We start from the raw sequence: 24,582 nt of genomic DNA, 5'->3' as shown, positions 1-24,582 counted from the left end.
GAATGACAACTGACAGTTGCAAACCAAGCATCACATGGCTTGCTGTTAGTGGCCAGGTCAGAATCTCTGACATGACGGGCTCGATGCCACGGAGTTAGCGGACCGCAACGGATCGCATGCGCCGTCAGTAGCATCGGACACGGTGGACGAGACATTCGTGTACCCGTTCTCCCTACCGCCGCCAAACCCTTGGGCAGACGGGGGTGTGGGTCTTGCGGAGGCCGTGGCCGAGGATGTCCGGTGCTACGTGCAGAAGCAGTAGAAGGTCTGCCGTGGGACCACGAAACTGCATAGAGGAATCTTGGTATCTTAGGCTACAGAATCTTCAAGTGACACAACCCGAAAAGCGCGGGCGTGTATATGTAGTTGGCAACAGTTCCACTCGTGGCTAAACCGTCTGGCGAAATGGAAGAAGTGAATAAGTGAAATAGCCGGCAGAACATTTGCTGGAGATGGTAAAACACTTTGCTAGGATAGCTACGACCAACTAGTATTCCTCTGGACTCACCCAATACTGAGTGTGATGTTTCTGTCATTCCACCTTGCCACCCTAGGGTCCCAAAGCCGCCTTTGAAGTACGACAGTGTTTTCATGGAAAACTATACAATCATCAACCGGACTCTGATCATGGGCGATGACTCCAGCGGATGCCGTCTTCGCCATCCATTCCATCATGACTAAGAACGCATGGGTATCCAACAGGCCGTCGCGTCGTGGATACTCCTTAAAGAGGCGAACGATCTCCATTCGTACCCTCGGGTCAGTGCATACGCGATATGTGCAGGCCAGAGGCCAGGTCGGGCTGTCTTCCATTGTGAAGACCTCCCCGTCTACCATGGAGCGTTGTCGGGCTGCTTGGGCCGCAAGAAGCTGCCGGCTGAGGGCAACAATGTCGCAAAAGGTTGGCAGGATCCGTTTTGCCTCCTCTGCATCGGTCCAGCCCGCACTGCGCACCCCGGTCCAAAGGTACAGGTAGTGAACTCTCAAGCTGAGTGCCTTGAGATAATCTGCCAAACAGATCCCTTTCCTAGACTCTGATGCGATGGCGAGGGGAAGAAATGCAGTATTCCACGCATCAAGGTAACGAACGAAACTTCGGATGTGTCTTGAGGACGATTCTGACGAGCCGTACCCTTTTGGAGGTCTTTGAGCCACCCTCGGCGAAGAGCCCATGACTTGAAAGTTGGTGTAGAAAGGCGCGTGATGCTCAACGTGATGCCGGACAATGTCCCACCAATAGCGCGCCATTTCCAGTGTTTCAAAGAAAATGGGCATTTCCTGAACGGCGTATCTCGTCCTCGCCCCACGACAGCACCACGGTACTCTTTCATGCGTCTCTCGTGGGTGAATGCCATTGAGAGCCCAGGCTTGCTGGCCGAAGTGTTGGAAGCTGGTTATGACCTCATTTAGCAGTAGAGGGCTGGGTTTGTTGCTCTGAGAATGCTGGTACTGGTCCAGAATCTGGAAGCCGTGATTGATGTGGCTTAACCCAGCTGTACTATTTCCTCGGAGACACTCGAATATGATGAACAAAAGGCACGCAAGCAAGGTCTTCTCAGGGGACATTGGCGATGTGTACAACAGGGATAAAGCCTTGCTGTAATGCTTCAGAGCGGCCGGATTAAGCTCTCCTATTCCGAGGATGCGTTGTTCCCGCGTGTTTCTGCCGAGGGCCGATGCACCGATCGCCAGCGCTGCATGCTTGATTGCAGGATCTTTCCAGGAGAGTTGCGGGATGACTTGGGTGAGCAGGTCGGAGCGGAACAGAACCGTGGTCTCTGTGAACGCCAGCCAGTAGTCGAAATGGTCTTTCTCAAGCTGGCCGGAGAAAACAAGAGACGCGTAATTGGGCTCCAGCAGCATGTCGTGCTTGGTCTGGCTTCTTGCTGGCTTCGGGTGTATCGGCCGATTTCTGTCGAGAGTTTGCTTATTGTTGGCCGCGTATCCTCCGCAGTAGCCTTGATACGTCAGGCAGGTGGCGCAAGCCGGTCTCCCTTCGTCGCACTTACGATGGCGGCGTCTGTACATACAACATTCTCAGCATTAGGATGGCCAAATGTCAGGTTCGGCTAACAGTGGAAGCTTACTTGCAGGTGATACAACCAGTACGGACCTTGGGCCTGCTGGCTCTGGTAAGTTGTGGCCGTTGACCGAGGGCAAGTCTCATTGCGAGAGAGCTACCATTAGTCATGTCAATCTGCCTCGGTATAAGTTCCTTGCAAGACTGTGATCACTTTTTGCCCTTGTTGATGGCAGACGCTTACCCAGCTCGTTGTCAGCCAGGCTTGATTCTTGTATAGAGGTGTGATCAGCGATAAGTTTTCGTTTTAAAAGTATACAAGAAATGGTATGAAGATGGAAAGATAATGATCACAGCACTGAACCAGTTTGCTGATATCAGCGCATTTCGCTCAGGGTGGCCACGTGGATCTGGAGGAGGTGCTGCGTAAGCAGTTTTTAATCTATTTAAGCCCTTTTCAGGTTAAACGGGTGGTGTTATGCTGCAAGGTATCAGTAGCTGTGCCACCCTACCGCTTGTTGGGATTCGAACTCCCCCCGCCTGCATGATTCTGCTCGGTAAGCATCAGTTTTATCTGCCATTCTCTCCCTGTAATGGCTCGCCTCAGACTACTTTCCGAGCAGCCGTTGCGGCTTTTATCTTGTTCCACGTGCGCGATCACCAGCCGTTTCCCTATGCCAAGTGGTATCGGTAAAAGGCCTCGTGTATGGGGATCTTGTGTGGCATAGGCTTATAACGCAAACGAGTGTTGGCGAGGGACTTTCGACATTTGGGATTGGGTCCTTATCTCTCACGCTGGTCCCAATCACGGTTGGCTTTAGATGCAGGTAGATAGATAGGGTAGATGACGTTTGAGTGGATAAGCAACCCCTCAGAAAGCACATGGGTAAGCAGCGCGAGCGGCGAGGTCATATTGAGATGGTGAAGTCAGCCATTTCTGCGGCAAAGGTCGTGTGGGACCCACATCAACACGAGTTACAAAGGGAAATCGGAGTATGGTAGTGAAGGGATAGCCAGACGGAATTGACTATGCATAGGTGAGCACTAACTTCATATTCAGCACGCCTTGTAAATGAAGCTCACCCCTTTGGTTTTTCCAACGTCCAAACTATGCTTGCTTTGACGGATTGAGCCTTGAAGCCTTGAATTATTCAAAGGCAACTGCTATTTGGCGAAGGCCTGTAGTACAGTGGTGATCAATAATTGGAAATCAAATTTCATGAAAGTTAGTGGCATGTTCGCTGCCTCTTCTTGTGTTATTATGCATCGTGGGGGCCTCGCGTCATGGTTTCCCTCAACCAATCCTGGCTGGTTACCCTTTGGTTACCCAAAGCCTTGAATCTGATCTCACTGATTCCTTACCCGCTTTTTGCCGTGCGTTGGAATAACTCACCCATGGGCAAGGGACACAGTAGGAGTCTTGAGCTTGATCTCGGTAGGCCATTGGAACCAGTCCTTCGTGACCTGGTCTATCTCCTTCAGGCCTTTCCATAACTTCTTAGATCCAGTCGCTCGAAGGTTTAGATAGAAGAAGCCAAATGTTTCGCAAGCCTTGAGCAAAGACTGCAGGGCGTCGTGGCCTTTGTCGAACAGGCTCTCGAACGTGATAGTGCGCAAGTCCGCTTTGGGGATATCCCTATACAATTCCGAGACTGAAGAGGAACTCATTTTAGAAACAGCTTGACTGGATTGGGGGAAAGAAAATCTTGATTGGGGTTATAATATCTGACAATGAGTGTCTTGGACCCCAGAGGGACTCTTCATATATGTGCTTGTGTTTGAAGTACATAAAATAAAATGGCCTAGATCCTCTGGAAACATCTAGGGACACCGATTACACTTGTTGACGCCGGCATCCAGGCAAAAAGTCGTCCAGCCACACCTCCAGCATACGCAAGCCTGAATTAGCGCGTTTCCTGAGAACGCGCAAAGTCTCCAGAGACTGTTTGACAGATCCTAGACCGATGCTAGTTGCATTCACGCCAAGATCACGTCCCTATTTCAAACTCAAGAACGTCGTCGCCGGCTGGCTGCTTAGCACCCAAGAGCAGAAGCTTTCTCATGCGTACTGGCATTCGGACGTGGTTCGGACAGCCCTGGTAATCCACCCGTCTTGCAAGCTCCATGGTGGCCGCGAGAAGGCCCTCTTCAGAGCTGCGATGGAACAGTTCATCCCAAAACCGCTTCCAGGCGCATGAATATCGGCATTCATGTCAGAGGCGGTATGCAGAATGGGTTGGATGCTTTGTTTGGGGGGATAAATGAGAAAATCGAGGCCTACGACAAGATCTTCCCTGCAGTCTCTGATCAGATTCTGGCTGACCCTTTTGGGTCCATCGACCATCTTGCTCCCAAATCAGAGTGATTTGGGGAAGAAATTAGATAGACCAAGTTTGCATCCAGTTTCAGAGAACAACACATCAAAGTAGCGTATTATGCACTGGCTATTGTGATTCCCACAGAGAGCTTCTGTTATCTAGCATTTTTGGTCAATATGTCGCTGTTTATGCGGATTCTGGTTTTAGGCCCTTAAAATATACTGGCCAGACAACTAAGGGAAGATATCCTGTGCACGGAGCCAGTGGAATGGCCACCACCAATGGAAGAGACGGTAAATCAGTCACTGTTTGGGCTTCCTAAGAGGTTATTTCATTTCAACAGTTGCCTTCACTCGTTGCAGTGTAGGTTGATCACCTCAGCGGCAACCGGCCGATGAATTGCTAAACTGACCGGCACTAAGTGGGGCCGGCGGGGACCGATCCTCTCCGGTTCCCGTCCGGTGTAAGTCGTTCAGCATGCCTCTAATGTGAACCGGACCCCAAGATAAATGAGAAATGAGAAATGGTCCCTGTCATTCAACACGCGTAAACTACACCCTTGTCCCCTGCATGGCCGTCCACCTCGCCCTCAGCACGTGGACGGCGCTCTTCGGTCTCCGGTCCCGCGTGAAGACACCCTTCTTGTTCCCGTCGACGCGGGTGATGCTCGACGTGGTCTGGAAATCCGCAAAGTTCCACACGTGCTCCCCGACGACGCCGTCGACGCCGTCGAAGACGCGGTGGCACATCTCGAGGAACCGCGCCTGGTACTCCTCGCTCCACGGCACGTCGCCGACGGCGTGCAGCCCGGCCACCGCCTCGGCGCCGTACTCGGTCACGAACATGGGCTTGCCGTACCTCGCCTGCCATCCCAGAAGATCCGTCTCCAGCGCCCGCTCGGCCTCCTCCAGGTCGCCCGTCTGCGAGTACCACCCATAGTACCGGTTCAGGCAGACGACGTCGAACAGGTCCGTCACGCGGTCCGTCTCGCACGTCGCGAAGCCCATGTTGGCGAAGCACACCGGCCTCGTCGGGTCCAGCGCACGCGTCAGCTCGACGAGGGGCGCGAGGTACTCCCGCGCGCCGGGCTCGGCCGACGCCGGCTCGTTCGCGACGGTCCACATGACGACGGACGGGTGGTTCCTGTCGCGCGCCACGAGCTCGCGGATCGCGCTCTCGTGCGCCGCCTGCGTCGCATCGCAGCACGCGTCCGGGGCGAATGTCGGAGGCGCCTTGATCCCAAGAACGCCGGCGATGATGCCGAGGTTGAGCCCGACGGCGGGCGTCTCGTCAACAACGACGATGCCGTGGCGGTCGGCGTACTCGAGGAACTCCTCGGCATAGGGATAGTGCGAAGTTCGGAACGAGTTGGCGCCCGTCCAGCCCATGAGGCGGAAGTCGTGGACCATGAAAGCCGCGTCGAACCCTTTACCGCGGACGGGCGCGTCCTCGTGCTTGCCGAAGCCGGTGAAGTAAAAGGGCTTGCCGTTGATGAGGAACCGGTTGCCCCGGACCTCTACCGTGCGTATGCCGAACGACAGCTCGTACGTGTCCACGATGGCGTTTGCGTCGGGGCCGTCGGAGAGGATCTCGGCGCGAAGCTGATACAGGTAGGCCGCGCCGGGCTGCCACAAGTGAGGCGCGTTGATGGTTACCCGGTCCTTGTCCCCGTTTGCCTGGGCAACGGTTGCGTCTTCCTCGTCTAAGATCGATATCCTGAGCCTGTCGTCGCTCACGGGCCGAGACGTTTGAATCTCGTAGTCTACGTTGCCGGCTCCGTCGTCGGATACTGTCGTCACAATCTTGATGTCGCTGATGTAGGTGCTAGGTTTTGCATACAGCCACACAGAGCGCGCCAGCCCAGCGTAGTTGTAGAAGTCGTGCTGGTACGTCTGCTTCCGCCTGCCGTTGGCCAGGGTCTCGATCTTGCCCGGCGGTATGGTCTCCCAGCTGAGCTCGTTGCTCACGGCCACGGTGAGCCTGAACCTCTCTCCCGGACGAACCACGTCGGTGATGTCGGCTTCAAATGGCGTGTAGCCGCCTGCGTGGTCGACGACGAGCTTGTCGTTCACGTAGACGCGGCCGCGATGCGTCGCCGCGTCGAACCGCAGGAAATACCGCTGGCCCGTCGACCAGCTCGGCGGGACCGTGACTCGGCGCTGGTAGTAAACCCATCCGACGTGGCTGCGGATCTTGTCATCGGCGAATATGTCATTGTAACTGGCGGGAACGGGCACTTGGAGTTTTGGCGGCAGCGGCTTAGCCCATGGCGCGTCTGCCTCAATGTCGGGAGAGGATGCGAGAGCAAAGTTCCAAATGCCGTCCAGGGAGACGAGCTCACGGGTAGAGTTGGCTTGCGGCTTGAGCATAACTGCAGTTGTTCTTTGTTTTCTTGGCAGAGAAACCATAACAGTCGAGTTTCATAGAGGTTGTACATAAATAGGAAAAGCCGCCACATACGGCGGTAATGATAGCCTCGGCTCCGTCCGGCTTCGGAATTCCCGAACTATCGGTGTTGGAAAACGTAACCCCGTCGCCTTGGGGTCTATCATCACCCATCGGCCACAAAGCAGCAGTCGGGGGTCGGCTTTTCGGGTGCTTTCCATTGGGATTTCTCCTGCAGAGTTGCAGGACTTTCTTCGGTAGTGCCGCGCCCGGCAGCTCGAAGCCCTCCGTTGTAGAAACCCGCCTCGGATGCACCGCCTACTTGGCCGGGCGCCCGTCTTGGCTGCTACCTTTACCCTGGTGGCGTCCGCTTGGAAGTAGAAGGACGCCAATGGGGTGCTGCCCCGAGACAATCACGACGATGAAAGGGCCCAAGTGATCGGGGATGAGAAGAGGACCGCCAAGGCGCAGACCAACTCAAGAAGCCGGTGTTTGCTGCTGGCGTTTGCGGGGGAGAGTGGGGGTCAAGCAAATAGACAACGCGGGGAATGACGCGGGGATCGAGAGAGGAGGCTCGAGAGTCCGGGCTTTCTCTGGTTCGATGTGTGTGTACGTCCAAGATGGGCACTTCTATTTTGGGTTGGCCCGGTCAAACGCCCGTAATAATAATCAAGAGCTCACTCGGAAGGTCGTTCTCTACGTCATCCTGGTCCTCCGGGGCATCGTTCTGGGGTTCGACGCCTCCAACGTCGACAGTTGATCTCGATGCTCGTGCTGGATATCAAACTGTTCGGCCGCTAACACACCTCCAACTATCAGCCCTCAGATCATCCGTCCGATGGCCGTGGCTATAGTCTTCGCCCAGTCAAACGACCAACGGCGGCTTCTTACAAGGTACGGATAGCCACGCCGTGGGCGTTCGGCGGCACGGCGGTCGTTGCGGCTTTCTTCATCCGGGAGAGCCTCGTCTGGCCGATTGACCGGGACCACGTCGAAAAGACTGAGGAGTCACTGCAAAGACTATGCACTGGCGGCGGTGGTGGTGAGAGTCTGGTGGACCTAGACGGTACGGCACTAGCGCACGAGGAGGATGACTGCTAGTGCCCGTCATTGCATCTCGATGTACCTCCGATCCAAGGCCGGCGGCACCGGCATCACCGGCATCACCGCGCGGTCCGTCGGCAGCAGGCCACTCAACTTCTTTAGGCTGTGCATGTACAACACGGACGAGGCCGACTGGGGCGACAAAGTCAACTTCATCTTCGCCGGGCTCGGCGTCGTCCCGTTCGTTATGATGTGATCGGAAATCCCGGAGACGATGGGCCGGACGCACGGCGATCTCGACCACCTATTCGAGTCCGGGTCCCAGTTGAGGGATTCAGGCAGGGCGCTCGGTGCCGGATGTGCAGACTACGGAGGACGACTTGAAAGGGTGATAGATGAGAAATCTTGACACTGATTGATCATGTGCATAGTTGAGCCTTGAGCCTTGATCGGATGAGGTTTAACCGTGTTGTGAATGCAGACCATGACTGCCTAGACGTTGTTCAGACATCATACATGAGTCTCATTGCCGATGCTCTTGGACTAGGTTACGAGCAGCGGACTTCGTCATTTAATGGACATCCCTGAGATTAAAAACGTGGTAAGAAAAACGCAGTAGAAGTGACAAGTCCAACACTGAATCGCATACCCAAGATCACGAGCAGTTTGACTTGGAGTGCATTGCCAACTCGACGGTCAGGAGCAAAGTCAACATCAACAACAGCCACAACAACAACAACAACAACAACAACAACATGATAGGGAATCGGAGCACCAGTGTCGAGCCCCCTTGCAGCAGCTCCACCAGCTCCAGCTGCCGAATAGCTTTCCTCTTTTGGGATGGACTCAACCTCGGCATCTGGCAGAGTATCCACAGACCGCGAGCTTGATCACAGACTCCCGGCCGCCTCTTTGGCTCGCAAGTTGGATGTCTGGGTGTGCACGGATAGCCACTTTGTGCGTAACACTCGTAAACGCGGCATATGCGGCCCGCATTTTGGGGGTCTGTCTCCATCTGTGTGTCTGTCTGTAAAGAGTTTTCTCCCCACCACCACCACCATCACCCCCTCGGACAAAACCCACCGATAAACCCACCGCTCACAACAATGTGCTGCCGGAGATTAATAACACGTCCGGAAGTCTCCGGAACCCAACAAGATCCTCTCGGCTCCAACAAGAGCTCATCCCCGATGGCACAATTGGCTAGCGCGTCAGACTGTTAATCTGGAGGTTGGTGGTTCGAGCCCACCTCGGGGAGAAGCAGTGGTTAAATCCCACCGAGGATTCTCTTTTGTCTTTCTTTTTGCGTCTCTTGGTGAGTTTTAAAGTTAGTCAGTCAGTCAGTCACTCTGATTTGTATGTATAGCTTAGTCGGCATGCTTGAAATGTTTCAGTCTCACTCAGCAAGCCGTGATCATCCTCCTCTTCACACCTTTAACAATGGCCCGTCCTCCCTCCTCTCCTTCATCTCTTTGTTCTCTCCATCCAAGTCGTGATCGTCAGTCATTGCAAGTAACCTAACCAGGTTACTCGACCGATCGGTCCCGGCCCCTCGGGTCTCACTCACCCCATTGCGACATTTTCGCTGACGAACACGTCCCTCACCGACGGCCACGCGCATGCTCCATATCATACATACATAGGTAGTCTCTCTCGTCCAACCAAGAGCAGCCAACCTGACCGCCTCTTGACTTGTTATTAGAGCACTCGTCCAAAGTTCACTCATACTTTTTCAAGCCAACTCTCTCTCAACTCAATCGTCATCGCAAAGCAGCATCTTCCAAGACACGAACGAGGCGGAGTTTTGCCTAGCGCCACCGCTAAAAAGTGATCCCTCCCTCGCAATAATATCTCAAGGGATGACGGGAATATTCTCCCCCCATCCCGCCTCCCCAGTTCTTGGTGCTCGTTTCCTACTCGTCCTTGGGCTGATTGGTTGCGTTCCGTGCTCAATCATCCCATCCCTCACAGTCTTCCGAACCAGCTGGCCCATCCCGTGAGCTGTCTCTCGCCCCTAACTACCTACCTACACTAAGAGCACTACAATCTCACGTCATGGTGGAGGAGGCCGCATGCGTCTATCCGAAAGAAATCTCGCGTGTCCAACACTGCCCACCACCAAAAGCTACTACTGAAGTTAGTTAGTTAGTGTCTTGTGGGAAAAAGCATCTCTCCTACGCGAGCCACGTCAAGCCTAGCTCTCTACCCGGCGACTAGGTAAGCAGACAGACTCCGCCGGGGCCTCGGCGGATAGATAGATGGCTCTGTTTACTTGTTCCAGCCCGGGCCTCTCGAAACGGGGTTCATCCTTACTCGCGTCCAATCTGCCTTACACGACTGGATTGCCGCGTCAGGAAAGACTTTCGCGGGGAGGGGAGGGTCCCATTCCATTACGCCTCCTTGCCATGCTTTTTCAGCTTTCTGTGGGGTTTTATCGCGCGTCCGAGGACCACCGTAGGGCCCCACGAGTGTCCACAACATGGTTGTCTTTATTCCCTTCATGCCGTTCCCGTAAGTGGAGGAGAGAAGAGAGAGAGAGAGAGGGAGAAAGGGAGGTCTTATTATCGGTAGGCCAACGGCATATATGTGGAATGGAGCGCCGGTTCAGAAATTCAACCCGATTCCGTCCCTGCTGTCCACGTCGTCTTGAACCTTGAAGGGCCCTCACATGGTATAAGAGCAAGACACAGCCAGCCTTCCGCTACGCTTCAGAGAAGTTTGTTAGTTTGACCTACTGATTGAGTCGTACGTGTGGGATTTGACGTCATCCTCGTTCCTACCGCCAGATCACCTATATACACAAAAGTAGCCAACGTCGTCCGTAGACACCAAAGATGCTGGGCACCGTACTACCCGGCCGGACCCTGGACGAGCCAAAGGTCGTCGATGCCATCCTCCCCTCGCCATCCCACGCCCTCTGCTTCGCCGTAGCAGGCTTCTGCCTCTACCTCCTCTACAGATGGGCGCTTCCCAGACCGATCCCCGGCATCCCCCACAATGAGGTCGCCGCGAGGCACATACTCGGTGACATCCCCTCCCTCAAGGAGGGCATCGACCGCACCGGCGAGTTCAACCTCTGGCTCCTCGAGCAGTCGGCCCGCCTCCGGTCCCCCATCTTCCAGGTCCTCATCCGGCCCCTCGGCCGACCCATCGTCGTCCTCACCGACTTCCGCGAGACCCAGGACATCCTCATGCGCCGCCGCGACTTCGACCGCTCCTCGCTGGTGGCCGACCTGCTCGAGGGCGCCGGCCGCCAGCACCACATCCACATGAAGACGGGCGCCGAGTGGAAGCGCCACCGCCGCCTGCTGCAGGACCTCATGTCCCCCGCGTTCCTCCACGAGGTCGCCGCGCCCACCGTCTACGCCGGCGTCCTGCGCCTCATCGCCCTGTGGGAGGATAAGGCGCGCATCGCCGACGGCAGGCCCTTCGAGGCCGAGACGGACATCTACTACGCCGCGCTCGACGCCGTCACGTCCTTTGTCTTTGGCGGCGGGTTCCCGCACAGCGCCATCCGTCCGACCGTGGATCTCGTTGAGGCGCTGACCGAGGACGATGTCGCCCGGCTCCGGGAACGGGCCGATGCGGCGGGTAGCTCCGGCGGCGGCGGCGGCGGCGGTAGTGCCGGACCCCTGGACTTCCCCCAGGGGAAGTGCGACGAGACGATCGAGGCGACGCTCAACGTGGCCGCGTCCATCGAGCAGCTGCAGGGCTCGCCCATACCGAGGATCAAGTGGTGGTTCGTCGAGAGGCAGGCCGCCATGCGCCGGACGTTCCGCACCAAGAAAGCCTACGTCAGCGCCGAGATCACCAAGGCGCTCGACAGGCTGCGCGAGGTCGGCGACGAGGAGTCCAAGGTCCTCTCGGCGGTCGAGCTGATGGTGCTGCGCGAGAAGAAGCTGGCCGAGAACGAGGGCCGCGAGCCCGACTTCTTCTGCGACACCATGGTCGACGAGGTAAAGCATATCCCCCACCCCAGTACAAGCGATGATGGTGGTGGCGATGATGATGATGATGGTGTAATGTCTATGTGCGCTTTTGTTTTTGCTGACGGTTCAAAAAATCAAAAGGTCTTTGGCGTCGTCGTCGCGGGCCACGACACGACGAGCACCACCATGTGCTGGGGCGTCAAGCTCCTCGCCGACAACCCCGACAAGCAGACGGCCCTGCGCGGCGCCCTCCGCGCCGCCTTCGCCGACGCGCTCGCCGAGAACCGGAGCCCGTCCGTCACGGAGATCTCGGGCGCCAGGATCCCCTACCTCGACGCCGCCATGGAGGAGATCCTCCGCTGCGGCGGCGCCACGCCCATGGTCGACCGCGAGGCCATCGCCGACACGCAGCTGCTGGGCCACCGCATCCCCAAGGGCACCGTCGTGCTGTGCCTGAGCCGCGGGCCGGGCATGCTGAAGCCCGCGCTCGAGGTCGACGAGGCGGCGCGCAGCGCGAGCAGCCGGGCCGCCAAGGCGCGCGCGTGGGACGACGCGGACATCGGGCACTTCAGGCCGGAGCGCTGGCTCGTCGAGTCCGCCGCCCAGGGGGCCGAGTTTGACCAGCAGGCCGGCCCACAGCTCGCGTTCGGTCTCGGCACGCGTGGCTGCTTCGGGAGGAGGCTGGCGTATCTCGAGCTGAGGATCATCCTGACCTTGATCGTGTGGAACTTTGAGCTGCTCCCGTGCCCGGAGAAGTTGTCCGGCTACGGGGCCCGTGAGGGCTTGACGTATAAGCCGAAGGATTGCTACGTGCGTCTGGCAGCTCTCGGCGGGAAGAAATAGAGGGAGAGTTTTTTTTTTTTCATTATTTTTTGTCATCCGCAGAAATTATACCCTGACCGTCGTCGTCGTTTTCTTGTTGCTCGGTTCTTGTTCTTCTTCATTGCAACTTGTTTTGTTCAAGGAAAAGAAGTTGATAGCGTAAAGAAATCCTTCATGCGTATTACCACTAGGCTTGCCAGTCAAGGGTGTTATAATGTAACCAAATGGCACCACCTCCGCATTCGACGTGCCCCTTGAAGTCATCCTGTTTAGAACATCTTCAGCTCACGGCATGATGCCGGCGAGGAGACAACTAACTCAGTGGGCTGGTTTACTCGCACGCCAGGCGATCCAGGTCGACAATACGCCCGCCAACGCCACGAAGAAGGCTCCCGCGGTATATGCTACGCCCCAGTCTCCGTGAAGCACGCGAAGGGCGACGAGTATACCAATGAAACCCATCGCGCTGCCGACAACCAGAGCCCCTCGACATCCTCCGGCCCAGCTCTCGCCGGGACGCTGTGCGACGTGGAAGCCCACAAACTCGATCTGCGCGACGCTGTAAAGATGGGTGGTCTCCAGGAGCGGCATGACGTCCCTAGACAGCAAGATGGGGATGGTCAGCGTTCGTCGAACGTTATGCCGACATCATGTCAGAGCCAGAAAAGGGCGGGGCGCCCATACTTGGAGGAGTAGATCCATCCTTCGTGGATCACGTCGTACATCTCGGCCAGGCTCGGATCCTCGAGCAGCTTTGGCCAAATCGAGACCAGCTCGAGCCTCTCAATCTCTCTCAATCTGTCCACATGTTCCGGTATCTCGCAGTACCCTAGTTCCTCGCCCTCGTCGCGTGGTGAATCGTCGTCCTTGTATCTTCTGCACACCTCGATACCGTGCTCGACAGTGTCCGTCACTGCGTTGTAGCGGCAGTAGAAGTCGCTGTGGTCAGGGTTGTACACGCGCATATGGTGGAATCCGAGCTCCGAGGCTTTTGACCGAAGCTGCTCAATTCTGGCCCTCACGTCCACCGGTTGGAATTGTCCACAGAAGGAATCCTGGACCAGAGAGTGTCGGCTTACGATGCGCAGCTCCAGAGCCTCCCCGTCAGTGTTGATTCGCGGCAATTCGAGCTATATATAGTCCATAGATGAGGGATGGATGGATCGCAAACACTTACAGTAACCATCGTGAGCCTTGGCCAGGTCCGACCTGTCCAGAATGACCGTCCTTTCTGGACAGCCCCCTGCAATGCCTTCCAGTGCGCAACCGGGTCTGCGTCGTCTCCTACGGGAACCGCCGTGATGGTCGCGTTATCTGGGCTCCCCGTACACAGCAGAAGGCAGGGGGCAGCGGCGAAGAGCGGCTCGAGTATCTCTGCGGTGTCATTCAAACGCTTGGTCATCCTCGATGCCTTTACAGCCGGTACGGTCTGGGTCTTGATGGAACTCGGCTGGAATCTCTTGCATCTTTGAGCTTGACCCTGAGAACCGGTGATCTTGCCAGTTGTCGGCAAAGTAGTCGCAGCCGACGGGACCACTTTCGGGGGAACTGCTATGTCGCGGTGTCCGTCGCGCGCCATGGGATCTTGCAGCGCCTCTTCCTCATCGCGAATTCTGCTGCTTCCTCGGAGGTTAAAGAGGGCCAAGAGAGATATAGACGGCGTGGAGGCGCTCGTGGATGGCATTGGGCTGGCTGTCTGTATCAACGTCAGGAAAGGTTTGAGCTGACGAGAGCGTCACGCAGCCCAGGGCGGGGCTTTCAACACCTTTTGTCAAGTAGCTGCTGGCCACAGGCGGCTATTCTTTCTATGCACGTCGACAATCCGCCCAGCAAAGTACATACTTTTCTGTGTTGGAACGGTCGCGCCCACATCGTGATTGGCACGTCTATCGCCGCGCCATGCAGTCAAGCCCGCCCAGCCTGCTTTCAGGCAGTTGATCCATGAGTAGATCACTTCCGGCACCAGGGTGATTCTGAAAGATATTCTGCCGGGGGGGAGGGGGGATAAAGAGTACGTGGTTGGTTTTGCGTTGCGTATGAATGCAAGCGTTTCTCGCAGGTCTTTTACATTACGGCATTAGATATACAGCTACATACTAATTTACTCAAGCTTTTGTCACACTTGCTTGCGTCGGCTCACTGACCCGAGTCGAGGACACACACACACACACACACACACACACACGCACCCCTCGCTCGATCATGAGGTAAACCAAAGCGACGCACAAAATGGTTGACCTGGAATCTCGACAATCTCATGCGCCGGCCGGCAGTCCTCAACGGTACGGCGGTGTCAAAAATACAGTCCATCGACACGGACACACGAACGCCCGTCACTCGGTGTCATGCACACGTCGGTCTGTCCAGTCCTTTCGGTGGTGTGGCAGACCGAGGTATCGCATCAAAACGCCCATGCTTGGACAGCCGGGTTCGTCCTTCGAGTGATATCGTTCACAAGCCAGCTCCCTTATGCCCACGAGGCCTCGATGATGGCAACGGGACAAAGATGGATCGGAGAACCCGCCCGCACCGGTTTGGCCGGAGGGCGGCGGCGGAGTCGCCAGCCCGTCCGGGTCTCGGATGATCGAAAAGTCGTCCGCCTAATCGGCGTGCGCGGTGTATGAGCAGTAACGTAAACACCGAAGTCGGCATGCTGCCGTATTCCGGACTAAAGCAAGCGGCGGCGCCACGCCCATCGTACAAGTACACTAATGGTGGCCCATTAGGGTTTCAGATTGGTTCCAGCCGTTCTCGGCCATGGTCAAGTACGGCCGAGTCGGTATCCTCGGGCGACCAAGTCGCCCGCCTCGCAAGCCGGCACAGACCGTCGTCGCCCTATGGTTGGACATCGCGACGGTGGCAGCGGAGGCAGGCAGAACGACGGCGGAGCTGAGATGCATGGATATCCCACCAACGTTGAACGCCTCGATCAAAGACGAGCAGAACAAAGAGTGGTCGTCGAATCCCCGCCGGGATGGATGACTGACTGGCTGATCGGTCTCTTTTGACGGGTGGCATCGTCCGTCATCGGTGATCAAGCATTCGGAAGATGGACGTGTTTTTGACGAAGCAGTCCTCGTCCTGGGCCCCGCATCCGAGAGCGATCTTGGCCTTTCGTTCGTCGCCATTCCCCCCTTGCATATCGGCAATGATTCGAGCCGCAGCGTTGCAAGACATTTCATGAGGCGACACGGCCGGTAGCTGTTGATGATGCTGCTGCTGCTGCGGCGGCGGCGGCGCAGTGGGGCGAGGGGGCGTCTGGCTTGTGCGATCGTACGGGTGAGGGCTCCTTGACGGTTCCGACAAGGGCCTCCCAGGGTGTCCTGGCTGCGTGGAGGAACGGTTGAGACTAGCGTCGGCGAGCACGGCGAGTCGGTCGAGCGCCGAGCTCTGCTGAACGTCGGGGGTCGGGGTCAGGGTCAGCACGGGCGGCAGCAGGGCATCGCCAAACTTTCTCTTCTTCACGACGGGGTCGTCCTCCAGCGGCTCGGGCGGAAATGTTTGGCCAAAATGCTCCTGCAGGGGCGGCAGCTGTGTCGGCGAGGGCTCGAGGACGATGGGGGCGTTGAGGATGGGGGCGAGGGTCGAGGTGATGGGCACGGCGGACGATGCGCCCTTGGGATCGTCGTCGAAGGAGCGCAGGTATGCGTCGACCTGGTCGTTGGAGACGCCGCGGCTCGCGAGCAGGGCGCGCAGACGCGAGTTTTCAATGGCGACGTCGCGGGCTGCCTTTTGCATCTGGAGCGAGGCCTCGATCCCGCGCTTCTCGTACTCCTGCACCTTGCGCTGCAGCTCGTCGACGAACTCCTTATGCCGCGCGCGTGATCGTCGCTGGTTGTCTCGAATGCGGATCGCGTTGGCCGATTTGTCGGTCTGGAGCTGTTGCTCGAGTAAGAAGTCAGTAAAAAAATGGTGCTCAATTGCGCTCGGGGACGGTGACGGCGGGTGTTGATGATTGATGATTGATGATTGCAATGATTGGCATGTCACTGCAACCAAGGAGGGGGAAGTAAAAAACAAACCAAAAAAAATTGATGAAAAAAATTGCTTAGAAACCAGACGACATTGAATAAGAAAACAACACCCCATCAACTTACCCGGCCTCGTTTGGCCTTCTTAGCTTGAGGGCCAAAAAGATCTTGATAATCTTGCTCCGACGACATTGTGTATACCGTTGATGGCCGCCTGTTCCATCCGAAGATCCCGGGAGGATTTGGACGCGGAAACAAACATTCGGTGGGCGGCGAGGCAGGTTTAGAAAGACCTGCGTGTGGGATGAGAAGAAAAGAGGAGGAAGAGGAGTAGGAGAGAGAGGGGGGGTGTGTGTTTTTTTTTTTTCTTTTCGTCTTTTTGGTGGTTGGTCACCGACTGGTGACAGACAAGGAAAAAAGAGGAAAATCAGACCGGGACCCGCTTCTGGGGGGCATTTGCTGGACCGGATACCCGTGAATGACTAATCTCGTCAATCGCCCAATCCACTTCTGTCCGGTCTGATTTTTTCACACTAAGTTTAAGCGAGCCAATGAAACCCCACGGAGCTATATCCGCAGCGGGGAGGCTGCATGGGGCCATCTGGAAAGCAAAAAAACGCAGTTACACTTGACTGGCAGACTGACAGAAGGGGTGCGTGAAATTGAGAGTGAGAGTGAAAGTGCGAGTGAGTCTCAGAGTGGTGCGTGTCTACAACACAGACCCAAGCTCCCGGCCAAGTCCAAAACAGAACATTCCCTAGCTCTCTGCTTTTTCCCTCCCTTCTTGTGAATGAGAATGATTGACACACCCCCAATCACCCCTCATTGCCCTGCGCTGGTTGGACGAGCGCCCTCGGTGCTACTTCCATCCACTCAAGAGCATCAGCTGCCGCCACCAGCTCATGGTGCCCGTCGACTCTTTGACGTACATCTCATCTCATAGAAGCTGCCGGACGGATGCAGGTTCGTTCGATGCTCAGTAGCCCCAGTGGCCCTTGACAGCTCAGGGTTTTCCACCTGTCACTACGGATACCGCACTCGCTAGGTGGTCGAGCCCAGTGGAGCTATCCCGTCATCCTGTGCCCTGCCAACTTGGCTGAATGTCACTGCCAGATGCTGGTCGACCGAGTCGATGCGCCAAGTTGCAAGGATTCGCCAGGGGGGGGTCTTCAGGGTCTCCCGTTCTTTTGGTGGAACCACGCTGCCACGGTACATGGAGATTGGTGGACTGATGGAGAGAGTGAGAGATACCACTCAGCATCGTAGAAAGCCTCAAGTTACTCCGTTTTCTGTGAAGCGTTCGCCTCGACGAACTCGCCTCGACGCTTTGGGGGTCATTATCCTTGAATGACCTGTCTCCCTTTGGAAGAGAGGGCGTCGGTCTAAAGCTGGGCCCGTGTTCAAATCTACCTTGCTTGCGGATGCCCATGTTCTTGACATGTGGTCTCGACATGTCACCTGTGCTTCCTCTTCCGCGACCCAATGTGGCTGAGTTCATTTGAATATCAACGAAACAGAAAGACTTCCCATACCTCAATGCACGATCCAGCCCCCAATATCATGAAGACGCTACCGTTTCGAGGAGGGGTCAAATGGGGGCCGCAATTGAAGCCACTTAGCTAGTTTGACGTCGTGAGCTTCACGAATCACGGCCAACTACGCAGATCCCAAATAAACCCCGTAGTAAAAAGCAGGTCAATTCAGGAACGACCAGCGACCCAGTAAATCTCCTGATCAACCGCGTCAAGACTCCAGGAAGTATGCCAAGCATCTTTTGTTCATCTCAATCTGGCTCTCTCGGCCTTGGGATGCATTGTAGATCGCCGATTTTAAGTGCTGTTTTTGGCTCCTTGCGAGTCGAGACGCCTTGGCTCCGGATTAGTGTCTGTATGGATAGTCCAGAAGTACATTCCGCATGTAAAGGGCCATCCTCCAGAGGTAGTAGTATCGAAATTGCGTGCCTTTGGTAGCTGTTTCATCTGCCTGGGTGCGACGGCCGTAGGACAAATGACCAGAATCTAGATCCATTAGAACGAATTACTATCCGAATAGCACAAAAGGAAGAAGAAAAAAAACCCCGATTGCATTCAATTTTTGTTGATAACCAATCGTTCACAACGCCCCTAACTGCCTATGCATCTTCCTATCCCAGTAACGAGCACTCATCATTGTTGGTTTATGACTGGTCCATGACCTGTCTTTCGAAGACTATTTAATCTCTTCGGCAACATAAAAACAGCCTGAACCAGCCTTAGCCTCGCTGAAATTCAGGGTGATGAAGCTCATTTGTTGTGCTGCGATACCCTCAAACCCGCTGCCACGACTTAGTGCAGCCTCACCTGTTACTGCAGGTGTTTGAAGATGACTGCCACTGCTCGCACCAACCATCGTTTCATGCCGTTTTCCAGACAGACATTAGACCAAGACTTATATGGCGTGGATGACCGATGGGCTTGCCGTCTTGCTAATCGTGCTCGACGGTTGAAATATCCTCCACAAGAGGTGTCACCGGGGTCGAGGAGCACAAGCAATAGGTCCCGTCAGCCAGTCATACGGCGCTACTCATAGAATGCTTCTTTCAGCCGGAAGGTCGAGCATCTTCTTTTTTATGGAAGCAAGTCGGAGTTGGCTCCAAGGGACAGTCGTCCAGCTGAAATGGCGGGATGCAACGGGATCGAGAAGCAGGATTCTTGAACACATCTCACTGTAGAAGATGGAAGGCCCTCACTAGGTTGATTCATTTCTCTCAGAAGCTTGAACCATCTAATCACGCTGCTATTGAAGAATAGACGCTCCGGGGAACGCAACTCTGAAGATTGCGCAAATGTGGAGGGGTTCTGAGGTAAGGGAGCTCAACAAGAGAGGCCAGTATCTCGTGGAAGGCTGTGTTACAATGAAACAGAGTGTGAACAACGGATGTCAGATACTTCTTTATCGAATAACCGAAATAAACTCTCTTCGCTGCCAGTGATTGTAGCAGGCTCTCAACTCATGGCTGTTTTCATCCCTGGGCCGCCGATGAGCGGCCAAGTTGGGTCGAAAGAATTGCGATAGGATCCAATGCATTGGTCAACATTTCAAATTGTATTGATTCCAAGGTTTCATAAACTAAAAGAGTAGAGGAACAGCCATCTACTATGTCAACCTACTGCCCCTACCGATCACTTGATATGGTCAACCCAAGTTGTCGGATGCTGTTTTACAGTCCCTCAGCCACATCGCCTTCTCAGCCATTTTTTCAAAGTAATGGCGTGATCAAACCGGAATTTTTAAGACGCAAAGACTCCTTTCAATTTCTAAATGGACGTATGCCTGGCGTCCAAGAAACAGTCAGGCGTATGTATAAAGGCAGGGATTTGAGGTTCAACAATACATCTTAAAGCCATACCAGGAATATACATAATGCAGTGGTATCACTAGGATGCTACTTGGTGTAGATTGAGAGAGGAATAAACATAAGCTGTCTCGTCGACAGGTTGCCGAAGCTACAGATGGCTCGAAAGTGAGGCCTGCCTACCCAAAAGTCGATCGCACTGAGAATCGTGATTTGAGATGGGTTTCTAACATCTGTAAAAGAATTACTGCTCTTGCAGTAACACTCTTGGCAAAGAGCAAAACTCTCATCAAATGTCTCGGATCGTGGAAAGAAGCACGTCGGGTGAGGGCATCCCCAAGAATGTATGTCATTAGAAAGCTAGACATCCTTAATTCCCCACGCAAGACATAGGCACTGCACCAACTCTAGGTCTGGACCATTCCGGTCGTATGGAAGGAGAATTCCCCTCGTTAATTGTTGATGTTTTGGCTGAGGCTTGGAGTTTCAAATCGGTGCCGTCAATTTACAGTTGATGCGAGCAAGCAATTAATACTAACATTTACGCACGTATTCAGGGGGATCACAGGCTCTTCAACATGGTAATTGATACTGCATTAAATATTATGAATGAAATGGCGGTGCGGTGTTCCCGCTCATCGCCAAGCAAGTATTACACATGGTTGGCCGCCGAACATGCGATCCATGCCCGGCAGCAGCGTCAGAAACAGAGAGTTTTCATCATCCTCCCGCGGACCATGTACGATCCGAACGCATCCCGCCCCCTTAGATCTTCTTCTTCTCCTCCTCTTCGCAGTCCTCGTCCTCGCTACCGCTCAGCTGGCCGCGGACGGCGCCGGGGACGGCGAGGCTGGAGTGGACGTCGGTGAAGAAGTCAGCGGGGTTCTCCTCAATCTGGCTGACGACGAAGCCCGCGCCGCTGTCGACGCCGGTGGTGTTGACGCCCGTGACGAAGGGGCCGTACAGGCAGCCGATGCTGCGGCGGATGGTGGAGGAGCCCTCGACGGGGACCGGGTTAGGGAGGGCAATGCTGTCATGGAGGTCAGCATCCTGTGGTCTGCCTGGCGCAATAGACGTGGCTTCGCTTGTGTTGGCTTTGACTTACCGAGGAGGTCCGGCGCGGCCCTTTTGTGCCTGGTGGATGTGGGTGGCGGTCAAGGCGGGGGACTGGTACTCGCCCTGGAAGTTGACGAGGGTGATGTTGTAGCAGATGACGTTCTCCCATGAGTTGATGCCGTATCTGTAGTAGCCGACGGCGCCCTCCAGGCCGCCAGTGAAGGTGTTGTTGCTGTCGACGACCTGGCCCGGGGTGGCGATGACATTGTAGGTCGAGGTGAAGGTGAAGGGGCCCGAGGAGCCCCAGCTGCCCTTGCGGTCCTTGTCCTCGCCGCCCTTCTTGTGCCATCCGATGGACTGGGTGATGTCTTCGACGATCTTGATGGGGTTGGCGGCGGCGACGGTCGCCAGGACGAGGGGAACGAAAGTGGCCTTCATTGTAACTTGTGGTTTGAAAAGAGAATGGCAAGTGAGCGACTTGAGGGTATTGAATGTACAGGAAGAGTGTAGATACTTGGTTGAGTAGGTAGGTGAGATGAGCTGTTGTGATAAGGACCGGAACTCTCGTAGTAAACCAGGCGAATGCGCAGCTCTATATAGTCGGTATAATGCCCAGCATTGATTCCATCATCGGCGTGCTCGGGGTGCAGAACGTGATGCCCCCCCCCCCCCAAGCCTGCGCACTCATCTCTCGGCAATTCCACAACGCACCCCGTATTCCACTTACACCACTCAGACACGATGATGATGTGTCTTCACCAAGCCAAGGACCGGAGGGACGGTAAGTTTATGCTCCTCCACCAGCGCCATTGCCGTCAACTAGGGCTTCGTGACGAATGGAGCCAAGAGAATTAAGATTGCGGCGCCTGCTTTTCCGGCTGCGTAGATTCCTCAAGGGTTCGTGAGCCACTTGACATCGTCCTCCTCGTCCTCCACGTCCTCCTCTTCCACTTCCCCCGATTCGGGTTTACAGACGTCCGCCGATCACTCTGGTATCCGCAACGGAAGCGCGACTTGCCGACCACAGGCGGCAGAGTCTCTGTCTTATTTAAGTTTGCCTGGCAGCGTTGATTATCGAAGTAAGCTCCTTGGCATATGCTTGGCAGTCCTCTCTTCTCAGCATCCGCTCCCGCCGGGCCCCTTCTCCCTCCCGCAACCGCGATGCGCCCCGGCTCGTTGGCCAATGTTGAGGATGGAAAGACAGCAGAAGAGGGAACTGACGTGGGGAAAGCTTGGCTTTTGAAGCCTGAACGCCCGAATCTTGGGTGTTTCCTTGCCTGGCAGGGACGACGATCGTCGACAAGCTAACGGCGCCAGTCTCCAGCACACAGCCACCTTCTTGACGCTCCATCGGGACTGGTGATTGCTGGGCGTCTCCCGGAACACATCTCTTCCGACGGGTTTCTCAAGGGCCAAGAAGAAATTCTCAGATACCTTTTTTTTTTTTTTTTTCCTTCTTTCTTTTTTCTTTCTTTCTGGTAGTGCGTACTGACCAGGTCCTTACCGGGTTGTAATCAAACACGATCTCGCTCGGCATTCGTAGGAGAAACCCCCGCGCCTCCATTGGAAGAGCTTTGATCTTGGCGGTGAGGCAAAGACAAAAAACTTGAGACCGTGTCTGGCATTGCCGACAGCACGTTTCCCGTCAAGAATGCATTTGGATTTATCTTCTTTGACGCGATCTGGAGAGTTGTTCTAGGCAAGTCAAGAGCTCCATGTTTCCTCCATGGCTCGCCGAGAAAAGCCCCCCCCTCTCCCCCCCCCCCCTTCAAATCCGCTTGTCCAGCACGAATGTCACATAGCCGCATTGATTGGTCGCGTTTGTTTACTTATGCTCTCTCTATTACCAAATGGCAACATTAACACTTGTCACGCATCAGTGCCCGCGAGTTGATAGCTAGCTAGACCTTGACCTCTTGGATGAACACGTCCATGTTGGGGATTGGTCTTTTTTGCCTCTTGACCGCTGTTGTGTGCGGGAGTTCTGGAGGCCCGAGTCCGGATACCCGCGGCAAACAAGCTTTGGAAAGGGGCTGATTACGAGCCAATTGGCAAGGAACATCCAGGACCTGTGAGCAAATCAGTCCCGGCTTCAAGCTTTACAACCCCCACAGCAGGAAGCTTACGATGATGAGTTCAATTAAAATGCCGCTGATGTCCTGGGCTGGTCCCAGACGCGCCATGAGGACAACGGCTTGCTGAGTGGTCTTTCATGCTGTGAAAGAGCGGTGGCCGGATAACTCTAGGATATTAAACCAATATCAGATCGTCGAAGAAAATACGCGGAACTCCTCAAGCTGTGGCTCTAGCACCAATCTTGTTTGCCGTTCATCCGATCTTGATGAACAGCATTGATGTTCATTTCCACGAGTTCCGATAGGGGAAGGTGGGTTTACCAGCATTGAAGAATGATATAAGTACCGGCCGCCAAGATCGCATACATGCCCCATTGTGGTCATCGATCGCTCCCTCTATCTTATATAGCCCGACCACGAAACCTCACAATGATCAGCATCGTCAAGCTGTCCATGGTGGCATTCGCAGGCGCCGCCGCCGCAAGCCCGCTGGCCGAGACCGCCACCCCGACACAGTCGGGCGAGTGCACCTTCACAGTCACCGAACTCGACGCCGGCTTCACAGGCGACTTCCAGCCGACGGCCACCATCACGGTCTACGGCAGCACAGTGACGGTGCCCAAACCAATCGACTGCCACGGCTGCAACCACGTCACCACGACGAGGGAGATCGCGCCGTGGTGGGGTGGCATCGGGCCGCAGATTGCCAAAGTCATCTACGTCTCCGCGACGACGCCGACTACAGTCAGCACCTATGTGTGCGCCACGTCATCGTCCACCCCGACGGATGTCCCCGGACCCGGGCCGTCGAAATGATCAAAGACTGTGGAAAAATCTGAAAAAGTGTGTATGGGGAAGTCGGTCAGGGAACGATAATGGCGCAACGAGTCTGGCGTTAGGCATTTTTATGTGTTGTTCAAGGGCAGGCAGGGGAGCATGGAACTCCAACGACCCATGATAGGCATGAACACGTGGTTTTGAATTCAGACTCAGGGTTCTTGACCCTCCCTTGCTTTATTTACATCGATAACTGAATGGTTTGCGAAATGAGAAGCATGTAGGCATTCTACACTACGACCAGATCCTAAACGTCACTCTGGAGGAGGGGTCAGCAAGAAGTCAATACAAAAACGTTGAAACAATCCACAGAGACATTTATATTTCATGTGGCGACAGTGCACACTTCCTCTGCGTTCTAGCTTTCGAGGTTACCCCCCAATCCTTCCTCAAGGAGTTACAGACTTGGTTAGCCAAGAATCAGCATAAGATTGCCATCCGACTTTGCGCAAATTACCAAAGAAATGGTCAAGGAGGTTCTTGAGGACGCCGTATACCAGCAGATAGAGCAAGCGGCGTTGGGAAAAGCAAGGCATAACAGCAAAGGAGATAGCACACCAAGCGCGCCTGGAGATGCTTACTACGCCAGGTCAGCTTCACACGCCGGTACGCACTGCTAGTAACCACGGTGCAGACGATAACTCCCTCCTGGGGGCGGATGCTAATAACTTCGAAGCCCGCCACGACCGACCCTTGTTGGGTCCCAGACGACAACATAACATTCAGTGACTCAACCTGTTCCCCTGCGACACACAGACAGACCATATTAGCCACGACAACATGGGCGCCTT

At 55.2% G+C, this 24,582-nt stretch overlaps 9 protein-coding genes across 9 annotated transcripts; 4 read left to right on the top strand and 5 right to left on the bottom strand.

Moving 5' to 3' along the window:
- Window positions 1-407: 407 nt before the first annotated feature.
- Window positions 408-2,422, bottom strand: CDEST_04470 (Putative zn(2)Cys(6) fungal-type DNA-binding domain-containing protein). The gene is made up of 2 exons (XM_062920629.1): window positions 2,088-2,422; window positions 408-2,020 (listed from the first exon to the last, which is right to left on the bottom strand). The coding sequence occupies exons 1-2, from the start codon at window positions 2,189-2,191 to the stop codon at window positions 505-507; spliced, it is 1,620 nt and encodes a 539-aa protein (XP_062776680.1). The 5' UTR covers window positions 2,192-2,422; the 3' UTR covers window positions 408-504.
- Window positions 2,423-4,889: 2,467 nt separating this feature from the next.
- Window positions 4,890-6,707, bottom strand: CDEST_04469 (Putative glycoside hydrolase, family 2, glycoside hydrolase family 2, catalytic; the record flags this gene model as incomplete). Its single annotated transcript, XM_062920628.1, has 1 exon — window positions 4,890-6,707. One exon carries the CDS (start codon window positions 6,705-6,707, stop codon window positions 4,890-4,892), a length of 1,818 nt encoding a protein of 605 aa, XP_062776679.1.
- A 617-nt stretch (window positions 6,708-7,324) lies between these two features.
- Window positions 7,325-7,832, top strand: CDEST_04468 (uncharacterized protein; the record flags this gene model as incomplete). The annotated part of the gene is made up of 2 exons (XM_062920627.1): window positions 7,325-7,478; window positions 7,550-7,832. 2 exons carry the CDS (start codon window positions 7,325-7,327, stop codon window positions 7,822-7,824), a joined length of 429 nt encoding a protein of 142 aa, XP_062776678.1. The 3' UTR covers window positions 7,825-7,832.
- A 1-nt stretch (window position 7,833) lies between these two features.
- CDEST_04467 (uncharacterized protein) lies at window positions 7,834-8,177 on the top strand. The gene has a single exon (XM_062920626.1). It carries the CDS (start codon window positions 7,844-7,846, stop codon window positions 8,021-8,023), a length of 180 nt encoding a protein of 59 aa, XP_062776677.1. The 5' UTR covers window positions 7,834-7,843; the 3' UTR covers window positions 8,024-8,177.
- A 1,421-nt stretch (window positions 8,178-9,598) lies between these two features.
- CDEST_04466 (Putative cytochrome P450) lies at window positions 9,599-12,540 on the top strand. The gene is made up of 2 exons (XM_062920625.1): window positions 9,599-11,723; window positions 11,838-12,540. The coding sequence occupies exons 1-2, from the start codon at window positions 10,602-10,604 to the stop codon at window positions 12,537-12,539; spliced, it is 1,824 nt and encodes a 607-aa protein (XP_062776676.1). The 5' UTR covers window positions 9,599-10,601; the 3' UTR covers window position 12,540.
- Window positions 12,541-12,836: 296 nt separating this feature from the next.
- On the bottom strand, window positions 12,837-14,097 carry CDEST_04465 (uncharacterized protein; the record flags this gene model as incomplete). The annotated part of the gene is made up of 3 exons (XM_062920624.1): window positions 12,837-13,116; window positions 13,203-13,606; window positions 13,696-14,097. 3 exons carry the CDS (start codon window positions 14,095-14,097, stop codon window positions 12,837-12,839), a joined length of 1,086 nt encoding a protein of 361 aa, XP_062776675.1.
- Window positions 14,098-15,542: 1,445 nt separating this feature from the next.
- On the bottom strand, window positions 15,543-16,681 carry CDEST_04464 (uncharacterized protein; the record flags this gene model as incomplete). The annotated part of the gene is made up of 2 exons (XM_062920623.1): window positions 15,543-16,403; window positions 16,616-16,681. The coding sequence occupies 2 exons, from the start codon at window positions 16,679-16,681 to the stop codon at window positions 15,543-15,545; spliced, it is 927 nt and encodes a 308-aa protein (XP_062776674.1).
- A 3,737-nt stretch (window positions 16,682-20,418) lies between these two features.
- Window positions 20,419-21,420, bottom strand: CDEST_04463 (uncharacterized protein). Its single transcript, XM_062920622.1, has 2 exons — window positions 20,929-21,420; window positions 20,419-20,853 (listed from the first exon to the last, which is right to left on the bottom strand). The coding sequence occupies exons 1-2, from the start codon at window positions 21,315-21,317 to the stop codon at window positions 20,589-20,591; spliced, it is 654 nt and encodes a 217-aa protein (XP_062776673.1). The 5' UTR covers window positions 21,318-21,420; the 3' UTR covers window positions 20,419-20,588.
- A 1,963-nt stretch (window positions 21,421-23,383) lies between these two features.
- On the top strand, window positions 23,384-23,770 carry CDEST_04462 (uncharacterized protein; the record flags this gene model as incomplete). The annotated part of the gene is made up of 1 exon (XM_062920621.1): window positions 23,384-23,770. The coding sequence occupies one exon, from the start codon at window positions 23,384-23,386 to the stop codon at window positions 23,768-23,770; it is 387 nt and encodes a 128-aa protein (XP_062776672.1).
- Window positions 23,771-24,582: the final 812 nt, after the last annotated feature.

This window comes from Colletotrichum destructivum, chromosome 3 (genome assembly GCF_034447905.1).
Source record: "Colletotrichum destructivum chromosome 3, complete sequence".
Lineage (NCBI taxonomy): Eukaryota > Fungi > Ascomycota > Sordariomycetes > Glomerellales > Glomerellaceae > Colletotrichum > Colletotrichum destructivum.
This window is presented reverse-complemented; position numbering and strand designations above follow the sequence as displayed.